This window comes from Phyllobates terribilis, unplaced genomic scaffold (genome assembly GCF_046119375.1).
Source record: "Phyllobates terribilis strain yellow unplaced genomic scaffold, ASM4611937v1 Scaffold_1__5_contigs__length_1240528914, whole genome shotgun sequence".
NCBI classification, from domain to species: domain Eukaryota; kingdom Metazoa; phylum Chordata; class Amphibia; order Anura; family Dendrobatidae; genus Phyllobates; species Phyllobates terribilis.
In genome coordinates, this window is record NW_027362761.1 from 304,740,412 (window position 1) to 304,760,441 (window position 20,030).

At 41.7% G+C, this 20,030-nt stretch overlaps 1 protein-coding gene across 6 annotated transcripts in view; it reads right to left on the reverse strand.

Moving 5' to 3' along the window:
• The window catches only part of MSI1 (musashi RNA binding protein 1), a 35,560-nt gene extending 16,105 nt beyond the window's left edge, over nt 1–19,455 (reverse strand). For 4 of the 6 annotated variants that reach the window (XR_012318326.1, XR_012318325.1, XM_073673459.1 and 1 more), the window contains exons 1-7: nt 19,303–19,455; nt 18,001–18,041; nt 17,649–17,730; nt 17,472–17,556; nt 11,921–11,962; nt 11,189–11,281; nt 9,809–9,857 (exon numbers count right to left, since the gene is read on the reverse strand). Coding sequence is in view for 4 of the 6 variants with exons in the window: in XM_073673459.1 (XP_073529560.1) it covers nt 9,809–9,857; nt 11,189–11,281; nt 11,921–11,962; nt 17,472–17,556; nt 17,649–17,730; nt 18,001–18,041; nt 19,303–19,361 (451 nt within the window). In the remaining 2 variants the exon portion in view is untranslated. Of the gene's footprint in view, nt 1–9,808; nt 9,858–11,188; nt 11,282–11,920; nt 11,963–13,990; nt 14,100–17,081; nt 17,116–17,471; nt 17,557–17,648; nt 17,731–18,000; nt 18,042–19,302 lie in introns of those variants that run through there. The other 2 variants (XM_073673467.1, XM_073673473.1) reach the window with 2 other exon arrangements.
• Nucleotides 19,456–20,030: the final 575 nt, after the last annotated feature.

The window sequence follows — 20,030 nt, forward strand, 5'->3', positions numbered from 1 at the left end:
ACAGAGAGTTCTAACTTAACAGATGTTCAGAATCACACTCAAGATTCCATATTTCACCCTCAATTTTTCCGATACACCTTGACTAATGTCTACAATATGAGCTCCATGGACAATCCAGAAGCACAAGTATCATATATGATCAGTTGTAGCCATGCAGATTGGTCATTGTGACAAGCGCTCAGCATATGGGACAGTGTCAGAACCTTCTGCTGGGGGAAACAATGGCACTATTATACGCTTTAGTGGAGACACAACTCTCACTGAATTCAGAGCAGAGCCCAGTGCTCAGGTCCAGGGCTGAATATTTTATCTTGGAACATTTTATACATTCCTACATCCGAAAGAGGATTTCAAACTTTTCAACTATTTGCTACCTCAACATGAGACATGGCTCACAAACACAATTCACTAGTCAACTCTCGGTACTGGCAGGCTCCCAATCCCAGGCTTTAGCAGTCCTGTTTTATAAACCACTACATCTCTGTGAATGAATGTAGTCCAATCATTGATACATTGCATGCAGCAAACACGTAATGTCAACAGCAAACCATGAAGAAATGGCGGTTTCACATCATTACACCTCTTCATCAGGTTGTGACAGTGTTAAGGCTTCCATACACATTGGGTGGCTGTTGGTTGAACAATGCTTGAGCCCATCGTTTGGCTGACAGCCATCTCGGCCGTCTTTCCCATAAACATGAGCACTTGGTCAGCCGATCGCTCCTGTGTTCATTATGAGAAAGCTGCCACAGACATATCTGCTGGCGACATGACCGATCGACATCTTCTCCGACAATCAGTTGGCCGGTGCCTCATATACATTAGTGTTGGATGAACCCATCAAGATCAGCGGGTGTTGTAGACATGAGTCTAATGTGTATGGGTGACTTTAGTATGACCAGGTCAGCCATAAGATTGACAAGTGAGGCAAATAACAGTAGCGACAAAGGATACATTAGGCAGTAAGATCAGTTCTAACTTGATGTGTAGGAACTAGTAAAAATAGGAAAAATAAGTATCTGAATGACTTTGACAAGACCAATTGAGTTGGCTGGATGACAATGTCAGACATGTTCCGAAGTGGCAAGCCTTGTGGGGGTCTTCTCAGTGTGTAATGGATTGGACCACAATAAGTAGTCAAAGCAAAAACAACTAGTGAACAGGGTCAAAGTCGCCATAGCCTCATGGATGTGCCTAGGAATTTAAGGCTAACCCATCTGGTCCAATCCCACAGAAAAGCTACAGTTGCACAAATTTACAATGCTAATACTGGGCACCGTCAGGGGTCTTGTGAAGTCCATGCCTTGAGGGACCAGAGCCATTTTGGTGGCACAAAGTTGACCTACACAATATTACGCAGGTAGTTTTCATGGAAAGGCTAATAACAATTGTATATACTACAAATTACAATATAATGACCTTGGAAGAACGAGCTACATTTTATAGTTTATATTAGGCCACATTCACACTTTCAGCATTTGGTCAGTTTTTTACCTCAGTATTTGTAAGCCAAAACCATGAGTGGGTGATAAATACAGAAGTGGTGACGTGTTTCTATTATACTTTCCCTCTGATTGTTCCACTCCTGATTTTGGCTTACAAATACTGAGGTAAAAAACTCACCAAACACTCAACATGTGGACGTGGCCTAATTATTCTTATGGCTGTCATTTAACGCTACCCATTGTGATTGATTCTCGTGTTATACAGTATATCGCCACACATTTTTACAAAATGTGAGCTGAATGGAAGTCCTACAGTGGCTAACTTGTTTCACTGGTTAATAACATATACTAGAGTTGGTGCCAATTAATTCCATCGCCACATCGGTGATCTGTGGTGGCTGGACAGGAGCCCCTCCCGGCAGCTGCAGCTCTACTTTCAATTAGCTGGCCTGACACCACGTCATATGAGCGTCACACAGCAACAATAATGTGGCTCCAGGCCAGCTAATCAAAAGAACATTGGCGGATGCTGGGAGGTGGTGCTCAGGGCTCCCATCCAGCCACCACAGATTACTGATGTGACCCATGGATTGGGTCCTATGAATCGATTCGCGCCAATTCAATAATTTTGTAAGTTGTAGTAAAATTGAAGAAATTTGTAGAAAGTACATACAGCCCAGGATGCTTTGATAGCAGCCTTCAGCTGGTCTGCATTGTTGGGTCTGGTGTCTCTCATCTTCCTCTTGACAATACCCCATAGTTCCTCTATGGGGTTAAGGTCAGGCGAGTTTGCTGGCCAATCAAGCACAGTGATACTGTTGTTTTTAAACAAGGTATTGGTACTTTTGGCAGTGTGGACAGGTGCCAAGTCCTGCTGGAGAATGAAATTTCCATCTCCAAAAAGTTTGTAGGCAGCGGGTAGCATGAAGTGCTCTAAAATTTCCTGGTAGATGGCTGCGCTGAGTTTGGTCTTGATAAAACACAGTGGACCTACACCAGCAGATGACATAGCTCCCCAAACCATCACTGATTGTGGCAACTTCACACTAGACCTCAAGCAGCTTGGATTGTGTGCCTCTCCACTTTTCCTCCAGACTCTGGTACCTTGATTTCCAAATGAAAATTGGAACTCTGGGACCTTGTGGGGTGTGTCAATGACTGCCTTCTGGACATCTGTCAAGTCAGCAGTCTCCCCCATGATTGTGGAGCCTACTGAAACAGACTAAGGAACCTTTTTAAATGCTTAGGAAGCCTTTGCAGGTGTTTTTGTTAATTATTTTAATTTACTGAGATAAAGACTTTTGTGTTTTCATTGGCTGTAAGCCATAATCATCAACATTAACAGAAATAAACACTTGAAATAGATCACTCTGTTTGTAATGACTCTATATAATATAGGAGTTTCACTTTTTGAATTGAAGAACTGAAATAAATTAACTTTTTGATGATACTCTAATTTAGTGAGATGCACCTGTATATCCTCATAGTAACAGAGTAGACCTAAAGGTCTATGGATCCATAATGTACGGCACATACTGTGCACACAAACATCTGATTTCTTTTGAGAGTTTTCTTACAAGCTGCTCCGTTTCTTCAGCGTGCTCGCTTAGTAAGTAAAATTGCTTTGATGTCCTTTGTGCTTCATTGCGGTATTTAGTTCAGCTGGGGGGGGATTTTATGCTTCATTGTGGTATGTAGTGCTATTGGGGAGGTATGTCGTGCTACATTGTGATACTCTTTTAGCGCTGCTGGGGAGGTATGCTGTGCTGAACTGAGCTTTTTCTTTGACACTGGTTCCTACCTATCAATTTGCATCTATGTACTGACCATCTAAAGTTTATGAATATAAGGGCACAGGTTAGGTTAACTATTTTACAAAATCTGCTACTAGGTATTTTTTTTTTATATTTTTTCTCGATTTCATATCTGGTCATAAGGATGATGGTCATTTTCACCAGCTCCGATAAGGAACCCTTCTTGCCATCGTCAACAATGTTTATTATAAATGTAAAAACTTGGGCATCTCCATTTACCAATCACCAAGTTTTAACATATCTGTCTTACATCTGATATTACACCTTTCAAATGAAAGAAGACTGAGTCAGTCCAAGAAGAATACGTTAGAAAGCTTTGTTTAAAGTTTTTTTTTAAATTTATCAGTTTAATGAATAGGGAATGATACATTTCTAATATTACAAGTATTTAATATTTTTTTATATCAGTGAAGGTGTCTGTGAAAAAAAATATCATGGTGCTAACTTGTAGTCACTGTATGGTCACAGAAGTACACACCTTCAAAGAAAGGCTCGTACGCTGTGCACTGAGCCGTCCATTGTCTTCCCTGTGGTTTTTATAAGCCATCACTTACAGGCAGGTAGCCATGATGAAAAATCACCTGGAGACTTGCAGCCATGTTATAAATCATCTAGAGACATGTAGTCATATTTCATATGTAAATCCACCATTAGCTGTGTACTGGATATTGCTTACTGAAGGACAGGGGTCACATGAGGCTTTGAAAGTCACCTGACTGTCGCCATGTTTAATCCTAATCAGTTAGGCTAAAGTCGCATTACATAGGACTGTTCTGGGGGATATTACATTCTACTGTGTAGACAGTGGCTACTGCACTAATATAAGAAACGGATGTGAACTAAATGGTTAATACCTGCACAATTTTAAAACTTGTATGATTTCCTATTTTACAAACAAATAAATTAGAAAATAAAAAAAACGGAAAATATCCCTTTGAAGGGGTTTTCCGTCTGATCATTTTTTAAAGGCTTAACGTGGCATAAAAAAGGAAAAGAAGCCACTCACCACCGCTGCTTGTGTTCTAACTCTTACCGAGTCCCCCTTCTCTACTTTTTGGTCCTGTTCTGGCATTGCAGGTGTGTCAAAATAGGATCATGAAGAAGAGACCAGCAGAGACTCGGTAAGCGTCGGTACAAGAATGGCTTCTTTTCTATTCTGTTAGAAGCCTTTTTGAAAAGTAAAAAAAAATGATCGGCCAGAAAACACTTTTAAATTCAAGCAATTCACCAGTAAAAATTCCCCCTTTCAGAGTCTGGCCTCATCTTTCTAGTGGTCTGAAAAAAACTGAATAATGAACCACAATCAACTTAAAACTTGAATTGTAATGAATAAATCACCACTTCATTGCAGGAATTGCAGACAGGCCAGTATATAGTAAATGGGTAAGGACGGGAAAGAAGGGACGAGTAAGGCGACGTTCCCATAATGAGTTTTTGGTGAGTATTTTACGCTGCGTATTTTAGAAAAATGCAAGTAACCAATCTTACTTAATGGGTGCAGAAATGGTGCGGAAAATCTGCAACATCAAAAACTCACCAAAAGCTCATCGTGGGAACGTAACCTAAAAGTCACAGACAACCCTATGCAAGCTGGAACGTTCATGAGCTCTCACAGGATATATATACACTTGTACAGACCAAAAGTCTGGACACACCTTCTCATTTAAAGATTTTTCTGTATTTTCATGACTATGAAAATTGTACATTCACACTGAAGGCATCAAAACTATGAATTAACACATGTGCAATTATATACTTAACAAAAAAGTGTGAAACAACTGAAAATATGTCTTATATTCTAGGTTCTTCAAAGTAGCCACCTTTTGCTTTGATGACTGCTTTGCACACTCTTGGCTTTCTCTTGATGAGCTTCAAGAGGTAGTCACCGGAAATGGTTTTCACTTCACAGGTGTGCCCTGTCAGGTTTAGTAAGTGGGATTTCTTGCCTTATAAATGGGGTTGGGACCATCAGTTGTGTTGTGCAGAAGTCAGGTGGATACACAGCTGATAGTCCTACTGAATAGACTGTTAGAATTTGTATTATGGCAAGAAAAAAGCAGCTAAGTAAAGAAAAACGAGTGGCCATCATTACTTTAAGAAATGAAGGTCAGTCAGTCCGAAAAATTGGGCAAACTTTGAAAGTGTCCCCAAGTGCAGTTGCAAAAACCATCAAGCGCTACAAAGAAACTGGCTTACATGAGGACCGCCCCAGGCAAGGAAGACCAAGAGTCACCTCTGCTTCTGAGGATAAGTTTATCTGAGTCACCAGCCTCAGAAATAGCGGGTTAACAGCAGCTCAGATTAGAGACCGGGTCAATGCCACACAGAGTTCTAGCAGCAGACATCTCTTCAACAACAGTTAAGAGGAGACTTTGTGCAGCAGGCCTTCATGGTAAAATATCTGCTAGGAAACCACTGCTAAGGACAGGCAACAAGCAGAAGAGACTTGTTTGGGCTAAAGAACACAAGGAATGGACATTAGACCAGTGGAAATCTGTGCTTTGGTCTGATGAGTCCAAATTTGAGGTCTTTGGTTCCAACCACCGTGTCTTTGTGCAACGCAGAAAAGGTGAACGGATGGACTCTACATGCCTGGTTCCCACCGTGAAGCATGGAGGAGGAGGGTGACACTGTTGGGGATTTATTCAAAATTGAAGGCATACTGAACCAGCATGGCTACAACAGCATCTTGCAGCGGCATGCTATTCCATCCGGTTTGCGTTTAGTTGGACCATCATTTATTTTTCAACAGGACAATGACCCCAAACACTCCTCCAGGCTGTGTAAGGGCTATTTGACCAAAAAGGAGAGTGATGGGGGGCTACGCCAGATGACCTGGCCTCCACAGTCACCAGACCTGAACCCAATCGAGATGGTTTGGGGTGAGCTGGACCGCAGAGTGAAGGCAAAAGGGCCAACAAGTGCTAAGCATCTCTGGGAACTTCTTCAAGATTGTTGGAAAACCATTTCCGGTGACTACCTCTGGAAGCTCATCAAGAGAATGCCGAGAGTGTGCAAAGCAGTCATCAAAGCAAAAGGTGGCTACTTTGAAGAACCTAGAATATAAGACATATTTTCAGTTGTTTCACACTTTTTTGTTAAGTATATAATTCCACATTTGTTAATTCATAGTTTTGATGCCTTCAGTGTGAATGTACAATTTTCATAGTCATGAAAATACAGAAAAATCTTTAAATGAGAAGGTGTGTCCAAACTTTTGGTCTGTACTAATTATACATACATACACATATATATATATATATATATATATATATATATATATATATATATATATATATATTATATATATATGTATGAAGAGAGGGGCAGTCTTCACCAACCTTTCAAGATGCTTCTAAATGTTACTCTACTGCTCTCAATTCTGCGCATATGGCCAAAATTTTGCCATTTGTGAGCTTGGAAATTGAACTGATTTTTATTAATCAGGCTTGAAAATGTGCAAAATGTGGGGAAATTCATCAAATTATACTGGTTTTCTGATGTTTGAGCAAAATTTTGCCTCTTTCACATGGTGTCACCAACCTTTCTAAAGGAAAAGGTGCGACAGGCCCAGTAGGAAAAAGGAAGCCAACTCCAACCGCAGCCCAACAGGTTAACCATAATTTCATAATTCCATAATCTACACCAGCTCAAAACTGCTGTGAATTTCAGTTTTTGGTGGATAGACAGCCCTAAATTAATTAATTGGCGTGCACCTCTTATTAAATTTGGCACATCTTAGGGGAAAAAGCTTTGGATCAAGACTGGGGCATGAAACAACAGTCTTGATGATGTATTCCCACCATGACACCCAAGAACCTGTACTAACCTATGTGCTGTCATTTTTTCACAATGTAGTGAAGTCGGGGGCTATGTGTTTGACCAAAGTAAACCATGTGACAGGGATGACTGTCAAACTATATACATGTATGTACAGTATACAGCAGTGTGTGTGTGCATACATAGATATGCGTGCACTTATGAGTGCATCTATAATTGTATATATTTGTGTGTTATTTTATTGTTTTTAGTCTTTTCTAAAAAAAAAAACAAAACAGGAATGTATCTCTTCTGGGATCTGTTCGCATTTTTAATGGAAAAAGAAGAATACAATAAAGAGCAGATCCTTAGTGAGTCCTGAGCCCAATGTGTAGCAACCAAAAGATAATCTGATTTTTGAAACATTATGTTCACATGTACAAATTTTTAACTGCAAACTTTCCTTTGTGAATTTTGCTGCGAATCTACAAATTCATATCAGAATCTGCATGTGTCTCATATGTGGATGCAGATTTGCTGTGGATTTCATCCTATGTACTGCAAAAGATTAAATCTGCAGCATAAATTGACAAGAGGGATTAAAATCAACCACAAGACTTAGTCTTCCTTCAACCTTAAAAACTATGTTACTATGTTACAAATCAATTTAATGCTATCTTAACACAGCCATAGTTTTATTCCAAGTGCTGTCTGTGGGAAAAAACTAACAGCACTCGGACCAATGTTATTCAATTGGGCTGTTCAGATGACCATTTTGTGACACTGGCCGAATGTCTGCATGAAAAATATTGCAGCATGCACTAATCTCTTCGGTATTTCAGATGAGACTTGCCTATTCAAGTCTTTGTGTGTGCAAAAAAAACTTAAAAATATCAGATCCCCTACAGATCAACAATATTGTATCCGATTTGAACAGATACATTGACATTCTTAACCTAAGAAACTAATTTGGGTATTGGAAAATGTATTCACTGGTGATGTAAAAAGACAAATGCCATACAGATTGTATACGGATGAAATACGGATTGCAGACCGATAACAATAGAGATGAAAAATCGTCCGTTTTTTTTTATGGGATGAAAATCATATGAACTTAGTACAAATGCCATGCAGATTTTTTTTTCCGCAGCACTTTGCTGCCAATCCAATCAATAAGGATTTTCCACCATTGGAACTTACCTTAAAACCAGTCTTAAGCCTCATTCAGACATTAGTGTTTTTCATATATGCAAAAATGGTACTGGTGTCATCATTGTTTGGTCAGTGTGCCATCAGTGTACAGTCTGTATGTCCATTTATAGCATCAGTGTGCCATCAGTGTACAGTCTGTGTGTCTGTTTTTACCATCAGTGTGTCATGTATGTGTCTGTTTTTACCATCAGTGTGTCATCCGTGTGTCCGTTTTTACCATCAGTGTGTCATCAGTGTTTAGTCCGTGTGTCTGTTTTTACCATCAGAGTGTCATCCGTGTGTCTGTTTTTACCATCAGTGTGTCATCAGTGTTTGGTCCGTGTGTCTGTTTTTACCATCAGTGTGTCATCAGTGTTTAGTCCGTGTGTCTGTTTTTACCATCAGAGTGTCATCAGTGTAAGGTCTGTGTGTAGTTTTTTACCATCAGTGCGTCATCAGTGTTTAGTCCGTGTGTCTGTTTTTACCATCAGTGTATCATCAGTGTTTGGTCCGTGTGTCCGTTTTTACCATCAGTGTGTCATCAGTGTACGGTCTGTGCGCCCGTATTTACCATCAGTGTGTCATCAGTGTTTTGTCCGTGTGTCCCTTTTTACCATCAGTGTGTCATCAGTGTTTGGTCTGTGTATCCGTTTTTACCATCAGTGTGTCATCAGTGTTGGGTCCGGGAGTCTATTTTTACCATCAGTGTGTCATCAGTGACCCTTGTAATGTTAAATACGGACAGCACATGGACTATACATAGATGCCATCCGTGTGCTGGACGTATTTTTCATGGACCCATAGACTTGTATCGCTACTTTTCATCTGTGCTGCCAGTAAAAAAACAAACTTTCTCCGTGAGTTTTGCATGGACACATGCTTCATGGAAAAAAGACGGACATGTAAACAATCCCATAGGTTATAATGGGTATGTGTTGTATCCGTGAAAAACGCGGATAGAACTGATACATGAAACACGGAGGTCTGAATGAGGCCTTACACTGCTATTCGTACCTATAAAAAAAAAAAAATGCTAATAACGTGACTCTAGATTTTAGGTGCACAAATGTTCTATGTTAAGAGTTTAGCTGCATTGTAGAGGAGTTACCTTCTTGTCCTATCTGTATTTTTTTAATGACCTTTATGTGCCGGGGCAGACAATAGCAACATAAGTGCCCCTAATTCATCCTGTGCCCTGAGGGATCCATGGAAATGTGATGGCTGCCTGATGACCTTATCAAATGATCAGATAAAGATCTGTAGAATCTGGCCACAACCAGTGGCTCTGTCCCAGCTTTGTCAGCAGAAGTTACCAGTCCCACCAAATGTAACCGTGTACCCAGAAAATCAGGCATCTGACCCCATGGAGGAGAGGCTCAAAGAGGGCGGACAGGTATTCAGAGTCAGGAAGAGGAAGAACAATGAAGCTGTGTCCAGCTCAGCGCAGACCACATGCTGAACACTCATCCCCGGGAACTTTACCATTTTCCTACACACAGACGCACAAGCCTCTGCAAAGAGGATTATCACATCACAAGAAGCAGATCTGGGGAGACACATTTCTGCTACACGTCTAAAGCACAGCAAGCAGACACTTACCTCTGTGCCTGTTGGTTGTTTTATCAAACATTAACATGGCATCATCGACCTGTATGGGAACAGGCAGAGGGGTTAATCAGTCCCATGTAAGCACGTTACATTTTGGCAGCGGGTATACAGACAATGTGAAAGAAAAGTAAGAATTACAGTTCAGCAGATTGAAAACAACACAGGTGGATCACACAGGGGAAGCATGGAGGAAAGGGGGGCATTGAAACTCTGAAATGTTAAAAGAATAGGGGGTAAGGAGGCCTACAGCAAAGGGCAGGGAGCAGGCACAAGAAAAGGAGAAGGAGGCCACACAGGGACTTCAGAATGAGGTTAGAACAGAGAAAAGAAATGCATGAGGTACGCAAGGAGCTGAGGGGAGAACATGGAAGCTTGGCGGAACATAGGATTCTGTGTGTCCTGCCATTCCAGCCTCTAAGGTCTAGGAGATATTTATTTACTCATCAGGTCAAACAGTTTCTTGCCTTTCAAAGAAAACCGTTTGGTTCCCTGGAGAATCAGCGGCTCTGGGAGCCCTGTCCTGTTACTATGACTGCAGCTTAGTATGTCCTGAGCCGCAGGGGAGAGGGAAAGAGGCGAAAGCTTTTGTGTGCAACTGAAAAGATGGGGGGAGGGGTGAGGGCCCCACCAGATATCAGGGGGAGAGGGAGTAGGAGATGCAAGGAAGGATGGACATGTAGAAAAAGAAACAAAGACAAAAGTGGGCACACAAGAAATAAAAGTAGCAAGAGTGAGAAAAGAAGAATGGAAGGTTTCACTTTCCAGCCTAAGATACAGTGTTTCACTTTATTGTGTAACCAGTGTGTCCGAACAGGTGAACTCTGGATTTGTTGTGGATAGTAGTGTGTGCCCGTCATGTGTGTGCAGTGTACAATCACCACCCCCACTACACCGTGGTAGATAATCTGCAGCCGATGGGAGAGAAATCCGAGGCATCCAGTGATCTCTCCAACCTCCTAATTAAATGGGGATCTAATCGCCTTATAACGAGGCTTGTTCGTCAGTGTCTGTCAGGGGTTTATAATGGGGGAGGGCCATCCTCAGGTGTCATGGACAGAGAAGAGAAGCCATATTCTGTAAAATCTGATTATTGATGCAACTTTTAATGTACTTGTTGCATATAACAATTCATTTAAAAAAAAGGGAAATGTGCATTGCTTTATTCACTTAATCCCCAAATCTACAGGCTTCTTTTGAAATCTCGCCACGTGCTGACCAGAGACTTACTGAGGCGGATGAGAATGCTTCCCCAGCTGTCATAGAGACCACAGGCCTCCATTATCATCATGCTTCATCATATTCGGCTAATTAGCAATAATTTGCACCTGAAACTTTGGAATCTGCATCCCGCTACTTACAATGAGGACTCACCTTTCCAAACTGCTCGAAATATTGTTTTACATCCTCCACAGTCGTGTTCACTGACAATCCGCCCACAAAGATCTTCTTTGTCCTTGTCACCATCTGTAACAATTAAGGGTAGTTAGGTGACGTCAGCAGACAAGAGACTGACCAGGGGACAAGCGGTGGGCATGAACACAGGTGCAGCTTCTGTACATGATGAAAGAGATGATATTTTATTCTTACTCCCTGGAAGGTGACATGGCGCAGGGAAAAGTACTCTAGTTGTTATGAAAAGCTCAGCTTCTGCTATAGGACGAGCAAAGTGACATGAATCACGCTAGGCACTTGCCAGAAACTATATGAAGACATACATCACATAAAACCATCAGACAAAACAATCACAGCATCTAATAAAATGAGCCTTGTTTGAGGGTCTCCCAGCTGCCCCTAATTACCCTGGCGCTAAGCTTCCTGGCTCTGACACCAAGATGCCGTCTGTCAACAAACTACTTAAGGGAATTAACCCAGTTCTGCCGGTGTTTGCAGGACCCAATTCTGATCCACCTGCTAGTTATTGGACATAAGCCGATTTCCTTCCAATAGTTACATCTCCCTCCGAGCCCTCACCCCTGCTGCTGTAACGGATTGTCCCCAACTATCTCTACTCCAGCGCTTCCAGGAATTCTGAAAGAAACTCATTTGCTTGCTTTAATAATTTGTGTCTATCGAAACCCACATTACTGATGATCCTAAACTTACCTTGGGCTGAGCTCTGCGAGGAAAAGCTACTTTTGGGTCAATCTGAAAAGGAGAATATGGAAATGTTATACTTTTGGACAACCACAGGACCTACAAAGAACATACGCTACAACAACATAATATATAAAGGTGACTAATGTCTAGAAAACTGTAGAGCAAGACATAAAGATATTAAAACCTACTGAGTAACATAAAAAGGAATTGTAGCCCTGATTAGAAATACGACAGAGTAAGGGTGGTCATCTCAGACATTAGATGTCACCAGATCCTAATAAAGTGGGTGGGATATTCTGAGAAGCACCTACTTATGACCACCTTACTGTAGACATTGCAGAAAGCAAACCAATCACCCAGCTATACTCTGCAAGCCTACACCAATGACTATGTAAGTAATGCCAGAAAAAGTAGATAAGTGGGTATGTCTAACTAGCCTAAAAAATACTGTGCAACCAGAAATAAAGCACCTAGAAAATGCCACCTGATGCATAGATTTACAAAACGTACCTTTAAGGCCTCATTCAGACGTCTGTTTTTCACGTACGTGTTCTCTCCATATTTTTCACGGATAGGACACATACCTATTATAATCTGTGGTGCTGTTCACATGGGAGTATTTTTTCTGCAGACCGTGTGTTCGTTATTTATCCAAGTGATGGATCAGAATTACCCATTCAAGTCTATGGGTCTGTGAAAAATGACTGACAGCACAAGGGCAGCATATGGCAATGTACGACTTGAATGGGTAATTCTGATCCGTGACTTGGATAAAAAATGGACACGATGTCCACAGAAACACATGGACATGTGAACAACCCCACAGATTTTTAACATTGTAATGGATAGGAGAAATTTTGCAATTTGATTTTTTTCGTATGTGAAAATCACTGATGAAATACTGATGGTAAAAACTGACACTGACCAAAGACTGATGAAAATCTGATCCATATTACTGATTAAAATCATACTGTTTTTTGCATATGAGAAAAATCACTGACGTCTAAATAAAGACTAATATGTAACCTGAATAATTGTAATCATTTTAATATTTTATGTCCACAAATTTACAAGAAACCTCCCGGTATAATTAATATGTAGTCTATAGCTCCTTGAAGACAGCCTTTAGACACTTCAGAAGGAGAGCTCATGCAGACTAGCATATAAATCAGACGTGTGCTATCCGATTTTTCACCAGACAGCACACTGACCCATGTTATTCAATAGGGCTGTTCAGATGAACGATTTTTTTTGTCGGTCCAACTGTCCGTGAGAAACAAAATTACAGCACGACTTTCATCTGAGTCTCAGATGAGACTCAAAGTCCACCGGAGCGAGAAAAGACAGTATGTGATCATGTCCATGCTTTAATATAGTTGTATGAAAAAGGATCGCACATGGATGTCTCATGGATGTAAAAAAGGAGAATCTGATGAAAATTAGAAAAAAGAAAACATCTGAGTTTTCTGGATGAAACTTGGACGATTATTTTGAATACATGACCAGTGTTTGGGCTGGAACATAAAATCATCATTTTAGTTTTTTTTATTTTGTGTGTGGCTCATGTGCCTTCATTTAAATCAAACTGAAAGCCACAAGAAGCCTAATTCATTATTCAAAAGCGTAATTTACAAAATTCCCTACACATTAGAGAATAACACATCACAACCACCAACTAAAACAATAGATATTTTATAAAAAGTCAGAAAACTTAAAAATCACCAACAATTTAGAAGAAGAAAACCTAGCGCAGCTGAGCACAAATACAGCAAGAAGGTGACATATCACAAAATTCTACATCCAAAATACATCATAAAAGTACTTCAGAGCCAAGTACTATGGTTAAAAAGCTATTGTCCTTCAGACGTACATGGCATGTCCTGTGTAAATCCCATCTGAGATGGATGACAGTTCATGCCAATATTTGCATAATTAATTAGTTGAAGTTATTTCTGATAATCCTTCAAGGTATTGGCGTTTCTTACTATTGATCACCAAGCCCATAGCAATTCTTAGATCAGTCCATATTTTTACAGTTAGACAATAACTTAAAGCAAAAGAATCCAAACAACTTACAATGTGCTCATCAGATCATGACACGAGTTTACTCTGCTGTAAAATATAAGTGCCTTGGGAAACATGCTTTGTGCGGATCCTATATCAATGGAGTGACACCCTGGTTGCCATGGCTACTGTAAACAGTTACTCCAGGAGTCCAGGAGCGCTGCTCATTGCATATTACTTTTTCCGAAGAAACAATATTCTCCTAACCTGGAAAATTGGTGAAATAGAGTTTTGATGTCCAGTCATTGTAATTAGTAACATATTGGTCAGCATACACATTCTTCCAAAACTTTACTTAAAAATGGGGAAAGTCTTATGTTTGTAAAGTTGTGTGTACAGCCTCTTCTTGTAAGTGATTATTACTACCGCTACACCAGATCTGGAAGGACAGTGGCGGCATACCAAAGCAGGGTCAGATTTGGCAGAGAGTCTGCAGCCCTCACCGAGTAGTCGTGAACTGGGGAATGTTTGTGCTTCTGGGCATCAGGGGAGAGAAATCAAAACAGGAGATAGAATATCCCAACAATACCCCTTTGTCATGACATTCCTCTGTGCTATGTCAGCAAAGGCCAGGAAGATGCTATTAACCGAGAGAGCGGCAGCTCAGCGCAGGAGGGAATGCACCAATTTCACATCACTAAACACAAGTCACTATTGTTACAGGTAAATGGCACAGACACCTGTAGCATTCAGCAGCAGGAGAAGAGACAGGAAGAGTACAGACAGACAGAGACAGCATTACAGGGCATTCTGTACTTAAAAAAGCCTTCATTCCCACATGGGTCCAGTTACAAGCACATAGAAGGTAATGATCTACATGCAGCTTCAAAACCCGAAAAAGTACAATTTACCAAAGCATCGGCCTCCAGATAACCCTATCTACCAATATCAAATCCAGAGATAATTACGGCACAATTATATACACTGAACACTGAAGCAGTTGTGTACCGAGACGAGCACTCTGTCCGCAAAACAGGTAGACGGTTCTACAAGTGTGCAAGGTGAGACGCGTTTTGTACTGATGGTCCATTGCATTCACTATACTCTACATTTCTTTTGTATACTACAAAGAAAAGAACAATTGGTTAAAATGTTTTAAAAAACGTTGAATGGTGACAAGAAGTTTATTAGTTGTTCCTAATAAAACTGATACATTATTGGAAGCTTCTGAAAAAGAATAGCTAATGTATGATCTGTGGAAGATAAGTTCAGTCAACTTACTAATGACTTTATTATTATTTTATGTTGCTTGTTTATATAGCGCTGACATATTCTACAGCTCTTTTACAGAAATTGTCCCCATCGGGGCTCACAGTCTTAATTCCCTATCAGTATGTCTTTGAAGAATGGCAAGAAACTGGAGAACCCAAGCAAAAAAAGGAGAACATATAAACTCCTTTCAAACGTTGACCTTGGCGGGATTTGAACCCAGGACCCCAATGATGCAAAGCCACCATGCTGTCCATATATAACTTATTATTGAAATTTTCCACATTGGAAACAATCGATATAGAAATAAAAAATTTGCATACTTTAAAAATTCACCATGTAGGACTATCAAGCCTCAACTTAATGAAAACTTTTATATGGCAGTGTCCATGTTACCGCCTAATTTAAAATAGCCATCCTCCCTTAATTTTGTTAACTTAACCCTCCACAGCTCCAACCAAACCCTCTACTCCTCCAACCCCAGCTACATTATAAAGTGTCTACATTTGCATCTCTTCTGTTTCCAACTGTTCTTTGTATGAAACACACACTTGTCCCCTCCCAGGTAACAAAAGAAACTTCCCATCCAAGAAGCTTGGGGACAGCAGCTACTCCCCCTCCCCCTGGGTCTGCAGAGACAGTCCCCAGAGCCTCGCAGTTCTGGTGATAAACAAGAGCCCACCGACTGGGACACACTGCACTACGCTGAATGGAAAGTGCCAGGGAGTTGACGGAATGACTGCACTGGTTACATGTTTCCAAAAAATCATCCATCAATAGCAAGGAGAAAAAAAAAGAATATCACCAGTAAAAAAAAAACGTCAAATAACAACTGTGTAGAATTCAGGTATATAGAACAAATCGGAAGAACGAAAGACCGAGACCAGGGATTTATTTTTCCACCATGACTACAGTGGATATGTCCTTTGTACAGCACTGCAGAATAAGTTGGTGCTATAATAGGAAATTAGTAATATACACTTGATGTAAACAGGCAATGCAGATATTGATGTGAGCAGAAGCTTACTGATCCCTGCGCACAGATTTCTACCTGTTGTAAATCCTCTGGGGAGAAGTGCTAATGATAATGACAACCTGACGAAAGCTCCTCCTGCCACCTGAAATGTTCTGGAAGAATTGCATGGTGAAATTCTCTTCTTGCCTGAAACTTAGAGCTTACTTCGATAGATGACATTTATCAAACTCCACATAAATATTTTTACTGTTAATGAATGCCTTGTAAATATTTGAAGATTTTGGAATTTTTGTTTTTCATCCGTTTTGTTGTTTATTTGCTGCCCTTTGATTATTTACAAATAATTAGATAGTAAATAAAGGAGTCTCTTGCGTTAAATTACATAATTACTTTCTATAAGCCAAAAGGGGTATTATGACAGGTCTGCTGTACCACAGACACAGATGGTGCTTGGAAACATTTCTAGGCATCTTGGGAACGGTAGAATACAAGTAAGCCAGTCCTTTTCTATTGTGAAAAGTAACTAAGCGTACAACCTTTTTCATCAAATACGATGGCAATGAAATCACTGATGTCTACATCTACAGCTCAGAAAACAGGAAAACAACAGTGTAGTAATCTACTACTGATAACTAGAGGTTTTTAACAATTCATTTCATGTCATAAAAAAGGTCAAAGAATCATAAGGCGAAACACACAAACATGTACATCTTAGAAGGAATAAAATGATAGAATAAATAACTAAAAAGCTAAGAGACATTAATGGATATGTGATAGGAAAGCAGTTGTACGAACTGATGACCTTCTAAGATCTGGTCTCCAGTACTGAACACAGCAGTCTAACTAGGTTCTTTTTAGTGATCTAGTATGTGGCATCACTAATGGGAATGACACAACCTATACAACACAGTATCATACCTGCTTTCCCCCACATGCTGTCTAAATTGCTTGCCTGCTAAACAAAAAAGATACTTTACTTTTCACACAAATGACGAGCAAGACCGTATTACCGGCAGCAGTTGACGCCACTGCGCCACTAAAGCTGGAGATCACCTATGAACTTTGCACTGGCGGTAAATCGGGTACAGTCAGTGCAAAGCGGAAACCTTTGCTTGTACCAACTTCACGCTGTGAATATTGGCTAGTGGACTGTAGGCCCCGGTGATTATATACTCCGACAACATCTTATATACAACAAATATACTTGTAATGACAAAAACCACAATAATGTTATGTACACATCTAAGTCCGATCTATCTGTTGCCACAGAACATCTTACAGTCTTAAATGCAGAAATGATTTCCATACCGTCTTTGAGTCCAGTTCATGTCTTGATTGAGCAAGGACTTTGTCCACTCCGGCCTGGTCCATAAAAGTGACGAATCCAAAACCCCTAATGAACAGCAAAGTGTGGGAGAATGAGACCGGTGAGCTACATGAGCTTAGGAAATAGCACACCAAATAAATTGTTCTACCGAACCTCACCTGGATCTCTTGGTTAATGGATCTCTCATGACAAGACACTCCTTCACATCCCCGAATTGACTGAAATACTCCCGCAGGCCCTCTAGAAACACAAGAGCAGCCTATCACAACCAAGCGAGGCAGACGGATCCCAGAATGCAACAGAAAATCCAATCACATCGTGTCCAAGCAAAAGGGAGAGGGAGAGAACGCGATGGAGGGAGGGTGCACATATGAGGGAGAAAGAAAGAAAAGGGTGGAGAACACAGAAGAAAAAAAGGGGTGAAAAAGTACAGGGGTGCTAACAATTCAGATCCCGAACATGCTGCCCACCCCACCCTCCGAATCTGCTACGTGCTATGATTCCGCTCACCTTGTGTAGTCTGCCAGCTCAGTCCCCCGATGAACATTTTGCTGGAAGGACAAAAAGGAACACGAAGAAGCGTCAGGAAAGACGAACAAAAGGCAAATGCTAAGTCAGAACTTATTTGTGTGAACATGGAGATCACACGACAAGGATGGCGGCAGGGACGTCTCTCTGGATGTAGTCTTCAAGAAGGACGTCAGGACACTGCAAAAATACCTGAATAAGGAATAGCGTTAAAAATGTAAACCGGGGGGGGGGGGATAAGGACTGAAGATAAAAAGAGAGGGCCTCAGAGCAGCCGCCGCGCCGCCCGGCTGAGGGACATATCGTCACATATCGTGCCCTACATGATAACAATAGGTCCGACAAGAAGCACGTACAGCTCCATAGGGGAGAAGCAGCTCGGCAAGCACCTGTCCAAAGTTTCTAAATCAGAGATGCCATATAATGGTCCCCAGCGACATCACCCTCCGAAAACATTTCCTAGATTCTGCAATCTCTGCCAAATTCCAGCTCAATCAGAGTGATATATATATATATATATATATATATATATATATATATAAATAAATATGTATATATTTATATGTGTGTGTATATGCATATCTATAAAGTTAATAAGGATGAAAAGTAATAGAATTAGAAGCTGCAGAAACTCCTGTAGTTACAGTTGTGACTTGTGGGACCATTAGGAAACTTTTGGGTGGACATTAACCCCTTGTTCGATCTGATCCCGAGTTCTTTCCCTACAGGGGGGATTACTTGGTGTGGGTGACATGTCTCGCAGTTATCTGGACCATCCGGAGGATCATACATGACATTATGAGCACAGATGTGTGGTGTTGGATCAGGACTGATGACAGTGATGCTCTCACTTATACACAGGATGTTCAGCACCAAGGATTAAAGGGACAGGCCAGTGACCAGTGATGCCGGAATGGCAGTGATAGCAATCCTCCTCTTCACAGGAGAGGACAGGGCACATCTAGCAGAGGGCACATGCCAGTCTGAGGGTACAATCACCAAAGTGCCACTTAAACTTTGGCTGAACAGGAACCACCAGGGAGCTGGCAGCCATAGTCCCCGGCGCTGCACTGTGCATCACTCCTCCTGCATCCATCCCCATAGGTGACACCACAACTCCCCATGCGATCACCGGTGTGGCCTCGCTGCACTCATGTCCCTGCACATTAGGTCCTCATGTACCCAGGTACCTCCCCTCGTAAGATGCCCTCCTGCGGCCACCACAGCGCTCAGCTCAGAGGAAAGGCGACGGCGCCGGGCATGAAGGTGAGCCGAGCTCCTTACCAAGGGTCGTGCGCAGAGTCCGGGGGCGACAGTCCGGGCTGGGGCGCTTCAGTCTCCATTCGGTCTCTGGCGGCTCCTGAGAACGGAGGCAGCTCCCGGGACAAGAGGATGGAAGGGGGCGTGGTTGCCCCGCCCACCAGAACACGGCCACACCCCCTCTGGGACAGAACCTAGCGGTTTAACCAAAAAGGAAGCAGCGCTCCACTATTAGACCCCGCCTCCAGCGTAGCGCTATGCCCCGCCCCCTGACCTGGAGCCCTCCCTGACACCTGCCCCCACCCCCCTACTGAGCCAGCTTGCCACTCACTGTCCCTAAAGCCACTGCAAAAGTGTTGGGGGTGGGGATGACATTCCACCCGGACTACATATAGAGCAGTAAGTAGGAATCATTAGCCCTATAAGCCGAGGCTTCCAGTGACCTGTCATCCTCACTGCCCAGCCTGGCTGCTCCTCACCTAAGCCTGGCATCATCAGAGGTGCCATGTGCAGGAGTGTAAGAAGAAGTCTTCATGTGTGCAGCCTTTACAGCAGGCATGACTCCCATCATCCTCATCAGTCCTACCTGCACTCTGCACTTTATCCTGGCAGAGGCAAAGCCTGGGCATCAGACCCAGGAGCCATCTACCATAGACCACTGGGGATGTGGCTGAGGTCCTGACCTCTTAACACTAGCTGAGCATTAGGCCTCATTCAGACAACAGTGATTGGCAATAAAAACGCACCGACTT